Genomic DNA, 14,203 nt, shown 5'->3' with positions numbered 1-14,203 from the left:
AGAAATTCAGATGCTGTGTAACATTTTGAGAGAGAACATTTTGTTGGAATGGTTAATATGATTTACATCAGGTTGTGGTGACTTAATGACAGGAGTAAATCTACACCTCACCTCTAGAGGGCAGTGTCTGTTCATTTCATGTCAGTCTGAAAGCTGTCTCCTTGTTCTCCCTTTCTGTCCCTACTTCTGTACTTATAAAACACACACACACACACACACACACACACACACACACACACACACACACACACACAGACCTTTGCTCAGACCTGCCAGAGTTGGAAACTAGTGAGCCTGCTGTCAGAGGGTCAGCCTAACTACCGCCTGCGTGCTGACTCTGTGTTTGGCTACGACAATGATGACTGGCTGCACACCCCTCTACTGCCCCCAGAGGTCGTACTGGGACTCACATATGAGCAGATTGAGGAGACATTGAAATACTTCTGTGAGTGCCATTTCATTTTCATCTGTAAATTGATATTTTATGAGGTTTCTATTTGTACGACATTTCAGCTTTATAGAGGGTATGCACGTGACGGCATCATCAAACCAGGAAGATATGCAGGAATGCCTACTGAGCAGAGCATGTGAGCGGAGCGGAGCGGCCGAGAAATCCGCTCTTCGCTCTGGACGGCTTTAATTCCGCTCTCATTCGCTCATGTTGATTCCCCCCCCCACGCCGCTCCACGCTCGCTCAGCGCTCACCTTCATTTACGCATCGAGCGCTCCCCGCTCCGTGCTCCACTCAGATATGCCCGCTCAGCAGAAAGAAATGACGGGGGGAAAAAATAAAATATAATGCTGTTTTCCTGAAATTCATTCGTCATGTGTCCAAATCCAAAAGAACAGACATGTAAACTGTCGACACGAAACGCCATGAGCGGTGCATTGGTGATTTGTATGTCTATTCTCATGGACAGTCCGTGAAGCAGATTACCAGTATGGGCTTGAGAGCAGGCTCGGCGCCAGGATGAAAGACTGAGGGGGCAATTGAGATTTTTGAGGGGGCACAAAAGGCAAAGAGGTTGATTTAAGGGTGCAAATATCCCCTTTTCCCCCCCGTGGTGCCGGGCCTGCTTGAGAGGCAATGATTGATGCAAACTGCTAGCCAAGCTTGCACAGTGCCGTGTGCACTGAGCGGCTCGGAGCGGAGTACAGTTCTCGCTCCGGAAGTCAATCTGACCCATTTAAAAACCCACTCCGCGCTCACGTCAAAATCCCCCCGCTCACATGCTCTGCTACTGAGTGGCAAAAAACTACTTTCTGGCCTTGACAGCCCATACATCCACATAGAAAAGTCATATCTGATTGCATTAAACAACGTTAAACAATGTTAAACTCACTTTGCATGTTGCTTTGCCACTCGATTTGCCACTCGGTGTGCCATTCACTTTAAGCATGCCCTCTATTGGACAGTACAATGGAGACTAAGACGGAGGGGGAAAACAGGAAATCCCTTCCCTTCCCTTATGATGGAAATTGTAATGCATCGATTTCATAAACATTTATTGTCATAATGGTACATATAGAATCAGATCTCTCTTTTGTCATGTTTTTGCCCATAAATGAAAATGTAACTGCAGAAAGTGTTGGCTCCTCACCCACTGACTGAAAGGATGTGATGGGATACCCTTTTTTATTTTATTTTACCTCTGTGGTAACAAAAACAAAAACAAAAACATTTTCAAATAGTTCAAATAGCCTATCTATAAGCTCACAACGTATCGTTATATTTAACTATGTAACTAGTTAAAATGCTTTTCCAAATAGGAAAATATGGCTACTAAGGTTAGGAATATGGGGTTAAGGCGCAATATAGGGCCCCTAATCTCTCTACCTTCCCCCTCACATCACCATACCCCGGGTCACAGACACCAAATGCCACCAAGCTGATTACCTTTGCTGTTTCTTCTTAAGCTCTGTCCCGCTGAAACCCCACAACCATATCCATATCCCATACAGCCTCTGTGGTGAACCTGATAGTGACCTCATAGTGATAGGGTTAGCAACCCAAAACATATTCTAAATGCAGAAGTGTAAAGGCCTGGTTGTACTTTCTGTGTCCATGTAGGCGCGAGGGTCGGCAGACACTAGACAGCAGGGTTATCAGTTGTGATTATACTCAAATGTGTGTCTGCAGACGCGTAACGCCTTCAAGAGCAACACACTCCATACGAATCGTAATCTAATTAGCTTCTTCCAGACTAGTGAAGGATTTGTGAGCAGAGGTCTACTGTCCTAGTTAACGCTACCTTGCATCAATGATTTCTGCAGTGCATTCCTGTAATTTTCTTAAGACCTCAGATTCTAATGGATTCCTTCAGCCATGCTTTGAGGAGTCATTTTTTAAAATTCTAACGCCCCATCGGTCAAGCTTTATTGTCAGCCTTTTTATTATGGAAACCGGTTCCTGCTGATGATCTTATGTTATGGGATGAAGTGATTGTATGGCTATTGGCTAACTAAACTATTCTGTACTAAACATTGTCGAATCCAACAATCAAACCTTATCCATACTACACGCATACTGTAGCATGTGCTTATCAATACTGCACACACATACTGTAGCACGTGCACTCTCAGTACAAGAGATTAACTTTGAAGTTTTGTTTATGAAGTGTAAGACCTGAGGTAATTACTGCTCTTTGGCCTTTGGCCTGAGTAAAATGCTTTGTACCCAGAGGCGCCGTCGCCTGTTTATTTTAATGCTACATGAGTGCCTGCTCCAATGCACAGCTTTGTCTGTCTGTCTGTCGGTTCGTTTGAGCATGGGATGTCAGTGACGTCATGTTGTTGACATCATCAGACATCGTCATTGTGAAGAAAGGCACCGCTCACTTGATTTATTTTTAAATGATGACTGACCCGAAAGGGAGGGACCCGTGAAATTGTTACATAGATCCGAGTAGAGCCGTCATTTAAAAAAAAAAGACGCACCAGGACGCTAATTCCCCCCGTGGTGAGAAAATATCCGGCCAACAACCTCATAACATAATGTTAAAGTCATATGAAGGGCACGGTGGCACAGTTGGTAGTGCTGTCGCCTCACAGCTAGAAGGTCCTGGGTTCGATTCCCACTCGGGACGCTGTGGGTGCTGGTGGCGTGTTTCCTCCTCCGCATCATCAGTGCCCATACCCAAAGGTGGGGTTGGCGAAAGGGCCTTTCTGTGTGGAGTTTGCATGTTCTCCCCGTGTCCCCTAGGGTAGGTACCCTCACAAAAAACATGCAGTAATCCTGGTCACTAAACTGCTTCCCCCTGGCCAGCCGGGGCGCCTGATGGAGGGGAAAGGAACTGGTTGGAATAACGTGTTCCTCCCACGCGCTACGTCCAACCAGGGAAACTCCCCCCTGTCAGGTGTAAAGGAGCAACTTGGACACTCAGGCATGAAGGAAGCATGAGTTCAAGTCCGTTGCTCTCCCCTTGTCCCCCATATGGGGACTAGGTTGGAGGAGGGTGTGTAGAGCCCAGGATCACATTAGATGATTGACACAGGGGTGAAACAAATATATATAAATATATTTAGAAAAAGTCATATGATTTTTTAGACTTCGCAAATCTTAAACAAACCCTATAAAACACTATTTTGAGATGTTCTCATATCCTGTGAATCCTGATGTCACTGCCTGGCCACGCCCACATTAAGGTCCTCCTACTGCAGTGGTTCCCAAAGTGGGGTCTGGGGACCCCCAGGGGTCCTTGAGGGAGTTCCAGGGGTCCTTGAGGGAGTTCCAGGGGGTCCCCAGCTAAATGATAGTTTGGAACCAAATGGACCCTTATGGGTCTGTAACTGTCAGGGTCCATTTGATTCCATTTGTACGCTCAGAGTTAGATTAGCATTGATTTTACAATATAAATTTCAGGTCCCAGAGATAGAAATGCCATTAAATGGGGGTTCGTAGACTAATGCATGTCAAACTGGGGGTCCTTGAAATTAAATGGGTTGAAAATCACTGCTAGAGCTGTACAAATCTTCTCTTATTGGGGTCCCTGGCATATCTTTTCTAATGGGGGTCCGCGGGTTATTTAGTGTCAATTTGGGGGTCCTTGACATGAAAAAGTTTGGGAACCACTGCCTACTGTATGTTATTTTCCAGTCAGGCGGGCCTGTTTCTACCGGACTGTGTATCTGATATCTTGTACTAATGTCAAATAACGTTAGATTACACTTTCTTCACTTCTTTATAGTTTATATGCTGATGGTTAAAAGATGTTCTAACAAGGTAAAATATTTCTAGTTCTTAAATTAAAAGTGGTATGTTATTGTTTGTTGAGTAACAGGAGTCTACTCTCTATACATCCAGGTTTTTTTTAGTAAAAGAAAATACAGTTTCAGGTCGGGATACCAATTTGATCAAATGAGGAGATAAATCCCAACATAATTTATTCGTTTTAATTTTAGCAGTGTTCCATTTTCAATTTTGTGTGCTCATTAACACAAAATTTTATCCCACGATTTTGCAACCCATTTTTTTAGTAGTATTAGTTTAGAGATCAGGATGTTTTTTGTGAGGGTACCTACCCTAGGGGACACAGGGAGAACGTTCAAACTCCACACAGAAAGGCCCTTTCGCCAACCCCGCCTCAGATATGGGCACTGATGCCGCGGAGGAGAGAACACGCCCCCAGCGGGAATCGAACCTTAGGACCTTCTAACTGTGAGGCGACAGCACTATCGACTGTGCCACCGTGCTCACTTGTGTATCCTAAAGAGTAAAGAGCTGGAGAGACGGGTAAATGCCTGTTACTCAACAAACACACTATAGCAATGATTACTATGGGTATATAGAGATATTTGACACCTATTTGAGAAGAATCCTCTTAAATAATTGATTTTAGATGAAATATGTCAGCTAAATTTTAAAGCATGCTTTAAAGTGAAAGGTTATAATCAGTGCAAGTCAATCTCCGGAACAGTTCAATGATATTTATAGTTACTGTCTAAACAATAAAGTGACTATGGTTCATATTTCAGTATTCAGTTGGCTGACCAATGACCTCGCTCGTGGTTAGGTAGTTATTTTTTTGCGTTCAAATAGTACAGCATGATGGAATAGTATAGCTGTTACATACATGGACATGTAAATACTGTAACTAGACCAGACAACACATACAGGACTTCATACTGACAAAAGGACATCATACTTTTGTGCCCATATGGCAAAATCATCAGATATTATAAATTCCATTACTTCAATCAAATCAATACAGATATTGGACATTTAGAACACATCTGCAGATTAGCTTTAATTATGTTGTTGTTGTATTTTTTAGAGCTGCATTTCCATAGAAGCCATTGTTGATAAAACTAAGTGGCCATTGCCCTTTTATAGGGTGTGTGTTCAAGTCAAACATTGATACAGTATCTGTTTTTATTCATGCCCAGGCTCATATCAGTCAAAGTGGCTTGCCATGTCAATATTGAATGTGCTTTCATATCTAGTGACACGTATGGGTCCAGACAAACTGTTAAGAAGCTGTTGCTCAAACAGTACTTACCTACATGTAGAATGTGGATTTATTGTTTTGCTATACAAAAGCAAATAGTACTTGTACCTAGATGTAAGATTTATTATTTTGCCATAGGAAAGCAAATAGTATTTGTACCCACACATGCAGATTTATTATTCTGCCCTACAAAAGTAAACACCAGCTTGGGTGTTCACAGGTCACAGATTATCACTTGATTAGGGATCAACAAAAGCTACACCCATGAGACAAAATCACGTACAAAGCATTTTCTTGTGTCTGTACTTAAGCAGTTAACCTAGTATTTAGAATTATTTTCTTGTCAATCCATATTATAACCCTTCAGTGACCATGTTTTCTATTTGCTCTGTTGTGTGGTCACAATGCAAAGTTTAAGGAAGGCAATTCAAAGAAAAGTATTAACCAGTTGACTACCAAATGGGTTTAAATCTCCTCTCTTGACTTTAAACTCCGTTAATCTCAGTCTTTACCATGACCTCTCTTAATCCTAAATTACATTTCCTTTGTTGTCTGTTGTCATTGTCACTTTGTTAGTTATCTTAAACTCTCTTAATCCTTAATTTCCAATGTGGTCTGTTGTCGGTTACTGTACAGTATTCAGTGGCGGAAGGTTCTTATAACGGCAGTGGGTACATGCAGCCACGCCCCCCCCCCCCCCCCCCCCACCCAGCGGTGGAAAAAAACCGAGTTTTGTTTTTTCGGTTGGTACTTTAAGCGCCCCCAACCCCCCGTAAAGGTATGTGACTACGTGCATGACAACATGACCACTGGGGAAGGGAAATTTCAGTGGACAGTGGGTGCATATATATATGATATATTTTGCCAAAATGCCAGTGGGTTCATTTGCGCCTCTGAACCCACGGAGTTGACGCCTCTGACAGTACTGACCTCAGTACTGACTACTGAGTAACAGAAAAATAGGCATCAGATTTAGATTACATGTAATGTAAATCTGTATGAAAAACATAGTAGTAAAAGAGGAGGGCACAGGCCATGATGTTTGGGGGGGGAGACAATCTGAGTAAGTGTAATTGAGAGGCAGTGAAAGTTCCTCCCACCCAACCATTGCGTGTTGTAGCTGACCTAGAGGAGACCGTCTGTGTGTACAATATTGATGAAGGAGACACGGTAAATATTTGATGGTGAGGTGGACACTGCAGTACAGTGTACCAGGTGGACACTGCAGTACAGTGTACCAGGGTAACAGGGGAAGGAGGTCTGGGATGGATGGGGAGATGAGGATGTTTTGTTTCCGTTAATAGAGCGATTGAAGGCCCCCCTCAAGCCCTCATGACTTGACACCTGTGTCCCTCTCAGCTTTCCTTCTGAAATACTGAAAAATCACAAAGGGACGAGAAAAGGCCTGGGTGTGGAATGATTGTCACCAGAAATTATCTTACATTTGTATTATTTGTATGGTAATAAAAATTATATCAGACTTATAGGGATTGCCTGCAAATGCAGCTAAAACAACATGGTCATCAAAACATCACTGAAAAACGGGCATTTCTTGTATTCTTTACATAAGCCTGACATAACAAATGAATTATTGATTTCATACAGAGAATTCTGTGAATGCATCTCTAGACAATGAAATGCCTGAGTGACAATAGCTAGGTTAAAATGGTGCATGATTTGCTGCAGGTAAAACCTCCATACACTACATGCACATTATCTCTCTCACTCCTCATACCTCCAGCCGAACCACACACTGTATGCGTGCGCATGAAGGGGGAGTTGCTAAGGGTGCAGCAGTGTTACCAGCCGCAGACGTTGGCAGGAAGGTACCACCTCTCTGTTTCATAGGGGTGTTCAGGATTTCTTGCAGCCTGCCTTTAGACCAGATTAGCTTCCCTTCATGGATTTTTTTACTGTGTAAAATAGAATAATGTTAATGCCTTATCTGTGAACAGGACTTCATCATCCTTATCAGAATCTCTGTGTGACCCCGCCCTGCCCTCCTCCACCACCCCTGTGTCTCTTCATCCTCTTGTCTATCCCCGGAAGTCCAGCGTGGCCAGGTAGATGCAGGCAGTGTGAGGGGAGGGAGGGGTGCAGGCGTGTGACGTCAGACTGGCCTCACGGCCGCGGGAGGGATTACATATTAACACTGAGCAGCTGAGTGCTGCGCACAGATGACACAGGCTCACTGTAGAATGTGATCAGAGAACGGCAGACTCTGCCTCCTCTCAGCAGCCAAGACGCACCACTGCACCTAGAGGAGAGGGGCGAGGGATTTACCCTTATGGACGGAGGAGGGATGGAGGACACCACAGAGGTGTGGAGCTCCTTCGTGTCAGATGATGAGGAAGAGGAGAAGAGCAGCTCCAGCCTTGGGGAAGAGGTTGAGGTGGCACATAAGAGGAGGCACTACGGCAACGGCAACAATAATAACAACGTCCACAATGGCAATCTGTGCGGGGAAGTGACGCAAGGTGAGGGAAGCAAAGGGACAGTTAGTGGAGGACAGATGCTGTTGAGTCAGTGGGTGCAGAGGAGAGAAACTGGTTCCATGCATGCAGGTCAGGAGTCAGTGATATGCAATCGGAATCATCTCGACCCGGTTTCTTTACACAATTGGGGAGTGTGTTATGGAAAATCGGCATGGATATGCATCGCTTGTTATGCGGCACACTGCAGTGAAATGCATCAGGGTGACAGTGTGCTTGTATTTGAATGTAGGATTGTTTTTTTTATCCGAGTGTGACCTTTAGTGCTTTATGATGCACTGCAGCATGCGTGCACTGTATAATCCAGTGATGTCATGTGCGCTACAGCACACACACACACACACGCACACACACACACACACACACACACACACACACACACACACACACACAGTTACTGACTGGGATGCTGCAGCTGCATCCATTGAGCACTGTAAGCCGGCCTGTATTAGTGTACGTCCTCTCTGCAGATCTTCTACGTACGCTGTGTAGAGTCCCACTGAGCTGCAGTACCTGGACATGATGTCTAAATATAGTGAGCTGACATATCTTTGCCTAGTGCAATATGTGAAGGTCATTGGTTGTAAGTGTGTACTTGGTTGGCACACTGCAGCAGTAGCAGCATTTCAATACAGCATGTCGTTGGTTGTCATTGAACGGTGTGTGGATTGGACGCAAGCAGCTCATCAGCTCTAATCTGTTCTGAGAAAGGTTAAAGTCTTTACATTGGTGTGATTTGTTTTCCCCACCATGGTATTCCATCCTAACTAAGTCTATTAATTATTAGAAAGATCTTATTTTTTATTCTGTGCCATGACCATGATCTGAACATGAGCTGATATGATTTAACAGGTTAAACAACCTCAAACGTCCCCTCGGTCTCATCCTTGGTTTAAAGGGATATGTGCCCTGACTCCCTAGTGGACATTTAACATGTTGCCCTAGTTTCAAGTCTAGACTTGAATGCTGCAAGACCACCCCTTCTCCTAATACTGTGGAATAGATTAACCTTGCTAAAAGATGATTTTTCCAATTAATTTGGTTTATTAGAATGAAAGACACATTTTCACCTGTCTTTTAGTCTTTTTATTGAGTCCTGAGAAAGCATCCGTTTTATTCCTCCACACTGTGTGGCAGTCTTTGTCTAAATGGGCGTTTTGACTAACCCAATTCTGCGACCCTGGCATCCTTCCAGAGGACAGGGTACTCTATGACTGACCCTGGCATCCTTCCAGAGGACAGGGTACTCTATGACTGACCCTGACATCCTTCCAGAGGACAGGGTACTCTATGACTGACCCTGGCATCCTTCCAGAGGACAGGGTACTCTATGACTGACCCTGCATCCTTCCAGAGGACAGGGTACTCTATGACTGACCCTGACATTCTTCCAGAGGACAGGGTACTCTATGACTGACCCTGGCATCCTTCCAGAGGACAGGGTACTTTATGACTGACCCTGACATTCTTCCAGAGGACAGGGTACTCTATGACTGACCCTGACATCCTTCCAGAGGACAGGGTACTCTATGACTGACCCTGGCATCCTTCCAGAGGACAGGGTACTCTATGACTGACCCTGACATTCTTCCAGAGGACAGGGTACTCTATGACTGACCCTGACATTCTTCCAGAGGACAGGGTACTCTATGACTGACCCTGACATCCTTCCAGAGGACAGGGTACTCTATGACTGACCCTGGCATCCTTCCAGAGGACAGGGTACTCTATGACTGACCCTGACATTCTTCCAGAGGACAGGGTACTCTATGACTGACCCTGACATCCTTCCAGAGGACAGGGTACTCTATGACTGACCCTGGCATCCTTCCAGAGGACAGGGTACTCTATGACTGACCCTGGCATCCTTCCAGAGGACAGGGTACTCTATGCGGGAAAATTCTGTCCATTCATTCCCTTACACAACAGGATAAAGTATGCTTGGATTGGATGCTTTGTTTTCATCAGAGATAAAATTACAGCCCTACGTGTTGTACGAGGATCTGGCTCCGATGCTGGAATGTAATCTGAGAATGTATGGTACAGGCTGGAGGATGTCCTTGAGCTGCATCGACTAGACATGATGGCACTAAGCTAGAAAGGTGTATTTTAAATCCGTATTTTAGGTATTTAGCTTGTTACACATGAGTTCAGTAGATGTAATACTATTCAATCCATTAAGACCTGAGGCCGATTCTACAAATGTCTTCTAAATCAGTAGTTCTCAAACTTTTTCGTGTCAAGGACCCTCAAATTGTTCTAACAAAACATCTCCTAGCGGATTCCTCGTGTCCACCGGCCGCAACTGGCGACTTGCATCGGTGCAACCCCACTTGCAATTTCCCCAGAATTGCTTGCACCTTTCTAGTTGTAATTTAAAGCCTAATTTATTATACTTGTTTGCACATCATGTGTTTGTTTGTTTGTCATGTTTATTTCGAATATGCCAATATACAGAAACAATTCCTTGCATTTCACCAGGAAAAACTAAAAAATTAGTAACAAAAAAAAAAAGGAAAATAAATAATAAATAAATAAATCTAAGCGTATCCGAAAAGGAGTGAGAAGAAGTAAAAACGTATAAACTCCCACCCCTCTATAACTGAAATTACTCGCTGGATTCTGTGCCAGTTAAGCTGCTCTTCAAGAGCAATACTAGTATACATATAAACATATAAACACCCATATATATACTTACGTATATACATACATCCATATTATACATATCCAAAGATTGTCTATTTTAATATATAGACAATTAAAGACCAATATAACATAACATTCTACATAAAAATAATATAATATACATAAACATAATATATTTTGAGTACTCGTGAAATCAATTTTCTTCCTCCCTGTATCCTCCCTGTGTCACACTGAAAATGGCAGATCTACAACATCACAACATGTTGCACTGCAACTAGTTCTGAGCTTCTATCTGCTATCTTCGGTGCAAGACACCAGCTTGCAACTAAGTATAAATCAGTTGGCGTAAATCCATCCGGATAACAGCATCTGCTAAATGTCTGAATTGTAATGATATATACCCTGGTGCCAATTGACTAAAGTGTAATCCTGGGTGCTACTCTCCCTCTGCCAACTTGGGGAGAGAGAGAGAACATGCCCTCAGTGCCACCGCGTCCACGGTGGGAATCGAACCCAGGACCTTCTAGCTGTGAAGTGACAGCGCTACTGATTGTGCCACTGTGCCCCTATTATTATTATTATTATTATTATTATCATCATCATTATATATATATATATTTGTATTATTATTATTATTATTTTAATGGCATTCACATTCGTTCATCTTTATAGACACAGGCCTTTTGCATAAGCCTTTTAAGTGTCCCAGCCATTTTTGGTTAATTTACATTTTATGCAAAAAAAGTAGGTAAAGGTTTCTTGACTGCTCATACTGTACATCAGGGGTGCCCACACTTTTTTGACTTGAGAGCTACTTTCAAAATGACCGGCTCAACAAGATCTAGCCACCTAAAAAATTATTAAACCATTGCTGAAAATAGTTTAAATATGTACCTGAGGTGGCTTTGGAATAGCAGAGCTGGTGTTAAATAATTATAGACCATTGTACTTGGAATGGGAAATAGACCTACCGGTAGGTAGGGTTTTTTCTTTATTCAATTTGTAATGCTACCGACCTTTGTGCACAGCAACACAAAAGATTGCATTGTGGGTTTGAGCTGAAAGGCCCTTTTTGATATCAATCAATCAAGTCACCTTAATTCAAGTGGTAGATGCCAAAAATATCTATTATTTATATTTCAATTATATTTCAATGGCCCTAAATATTCTTTAGGGCCATGTCATGTGCTCTACCTGCTGGTAGATCGTGATCTACCTTTTGGGCACCCCTGCTGTACATGCTCATTTGGCCTGGTCAATGCAATGTACAGCAGCAGTTGGTATTTGTTTGAACGATAATGCTTTAGTAACATCTTAAACAGGACATGTTCCATAAGTATAACCATATAAGATTACTACTGGTATATAAAAGACGCTGACCAAAAAGTGAACTGCATTAGATGCAAATACCCAAACAAGCTGCATTGAATGGTTTGTTTATGCCACAATAATTTAAAGCGCTTTACATGGGATCACTAGGAACAGACTTTATTAAGAAAAAAAAAGAAAAAACAAAGCAAAACATAACAGATACATCAACAGTACAGGGTTAAAAAGATAAAAGGAGTATGACATTGTGGCTCTGTTCCTGCTGTATGTTTTGTGGGCAGATCATTTCTAGCAGTAATAAAGACAGGTTTACAATGTGCTTTGTGATGATGATGATTAATTTATTTATTTAACTATAATCTATGAGCAAAATCTGTGATTTGAGTATTACACAACTTGTCACAGTGATGCTGTGATTTCAACTATTTTGGTTAATGTTTAAATTATTAACCATCATTCATTCAAAAAATATCCTGGACAGCCTTCGCATTTTAAAACATGCATGCTTTTTTCATTGGTTAACTGAAATAATAACCAACATTGTAGGCAGTGAAACATGTCAAATGATTGTTTCTTATAAACCTCATGGCTTTTGAATGATGTTGCAGGGCTGTCAATATCCTAGCCTGGCTTCTTGGCCAGAGCCGCCAGACTCGTATCACACTGTCGTGGATGCCGGAGGCAATTTTAGTTTTGCTACTTATCTAACTGGCAGATTCGCGTCTGGCTACTGCGAGGCTATCAATATGCTGCCTACATCCCATCCCATCTGTTTTACACAGAGCAGAACATCATTGTAGCACAGTTTCAGAGTATGCTGCATTTCAGTGGGAGTCTCTATGAGCTCTGGGTATCTACTGTATCTTCTCTCACTGAATCTATTTAATTAATTTGGCCACATCTAAAGCTGTACCTTAAATCACCATTTAAACCAAGTACACAATACACATTATATATGGTACATCATTTATGCCCAGTAGAGCTATTTATTGTTCAGGCCCGAAGGCAGGCTCAGTCCATTAGGCTGATTAGAAACTGATAAGGCCACTCTGTCATGGTGTTTTAGGCCAAATTCCAAGCACCTCAATATAATTACTTTACTCTAGAGTCTAGTCTATCTATTCTTGCTGCCAAAGTTAGATTGGAGAGGTGACTTAGGGGAATGGTATGATATACTTTTATGCATGTGGTGGTGATTTGTGTATTTCCTTTAGGGACGCCAGCCCCTCCAAAATTGCGTCATGTGGTAGGCAAGTCTATGGACTTTAAATGTTTGTTTACAGCCTAATTAAAAATAACCAGTCGCCAGCCAAGTCTATGGACTTTAAAGTTTGTCTAGGGGCCGTAAAAGATCACTGATATTAATAGCCTACTCCGCTGCTCCCCTCACTTCACACGAGTGTGATTGTTTTTATTTATTTTAGGACTTTTTGGTTACTCCATCGTCTTTCTCACTTTAACAACAAAAACAAGCTATATTTAGTCGTAAATTACATTGCGTGTTTGTTTACATGGCTGTCATGTCAGATACAGCATGAAATCAAGTATCGCAGCAGGTGTCTTTGATTAGATGGCAGTCTGTTCGAGCTCATTGGTCATTATCCAGAAATGACACACCGCTGAATTCAGTGATTGACCAATCAGAATCAAGCATTCAACCAAACTGTGTAATAAGGCATAGTATTACAGTAATAGACGGCATTAGCTTAAAGGGGCATTCCACAACTTTTCAACATTTCCATACCTTAGAGCCGTTGAAAAAGTTCCCCCATTCTGTGTTTCTTAGAACTGGAGGTTCCACCATTAACATGGTGAATCACAACTTGATGATGTCATCATAGTAAAATGTTGAAAATGAGTGGTATTCCCCTTAAGGCCTAATGATCATCTACTCCACCCCTGTCAACTCTCATAGTACATACTGTAAACAAACCCATCATCAGGATGTAAACAAAGTTTCAGGTCAGATACTAATCTCCCTACACTACCTTTCAAGGCTCCCAAACAAGATACAACATTAGCAGCAACCTAGTGTCCCTCTACTAAGCTCAGGCGTCTTCTCAGATGTTTTATGTGCACAGACTCCCTTAACTGAGAGTGTACGAACTATTTGGTTCCATTTGAACACACTCAGAGTTACAGACATGGTCATTCAGGTCTTTATGTGTTTCTGGTAATATTATTGTCCACTCATTTGTCCGTGGCAAAACAAAAATGTCTGCCACAAGCTAGCATGGCGATGAGGGGTCATCACCATGCTGGCTTGTGGTAGACATTTATTTCTAAATT

General features: G+C 42.4%; 1 protein-coding gene across 6 annotated transcripts in view; it reads left to right on the top strand.

Annotated features, from left to right (window-relative positions):
- Window positions 1–14,203, top strand: part of hap1 (huntingtin associated protein 1) — a 50,909-nt gene that overhangs the window by 21,088 nt on the left and 15,618 nt on the right. For 5 of the 6 annotated variants that reach the window (XM_080759230.1, XM_080759231.1, XM_080759233.1 and 2 more), the window contains one exon: window positions 256–445. In XM_080759230.1, the coding sequence (XP_080615356.1) occupies window positions 256–445 (190 nt within the window). Of the gene's footprint in view, window positions 1–255; window positions 446–7,719; window positions 7,925–14,203 lie in introns of those variants that run through there. The other variant, XM_080759232.1, reaches the window with a different exon arrangement.

The sequence above is a fragment of the Protomyctophum bolini genome (assembly GCF_963924005.1).
Source record: "Protomyctophum bolini genome assembly, chromosome: 3".
Classification (NCBI taxonomy): Eukaryota; Metazoa; Chordata; class Actinopteri; order Myctophiformes; family Myctophidae; genus Protomyctophum; species Protomyctophum bolini.
This window is presented reverse-complemented; position numbering and strand designations above follow the sequence as displayed.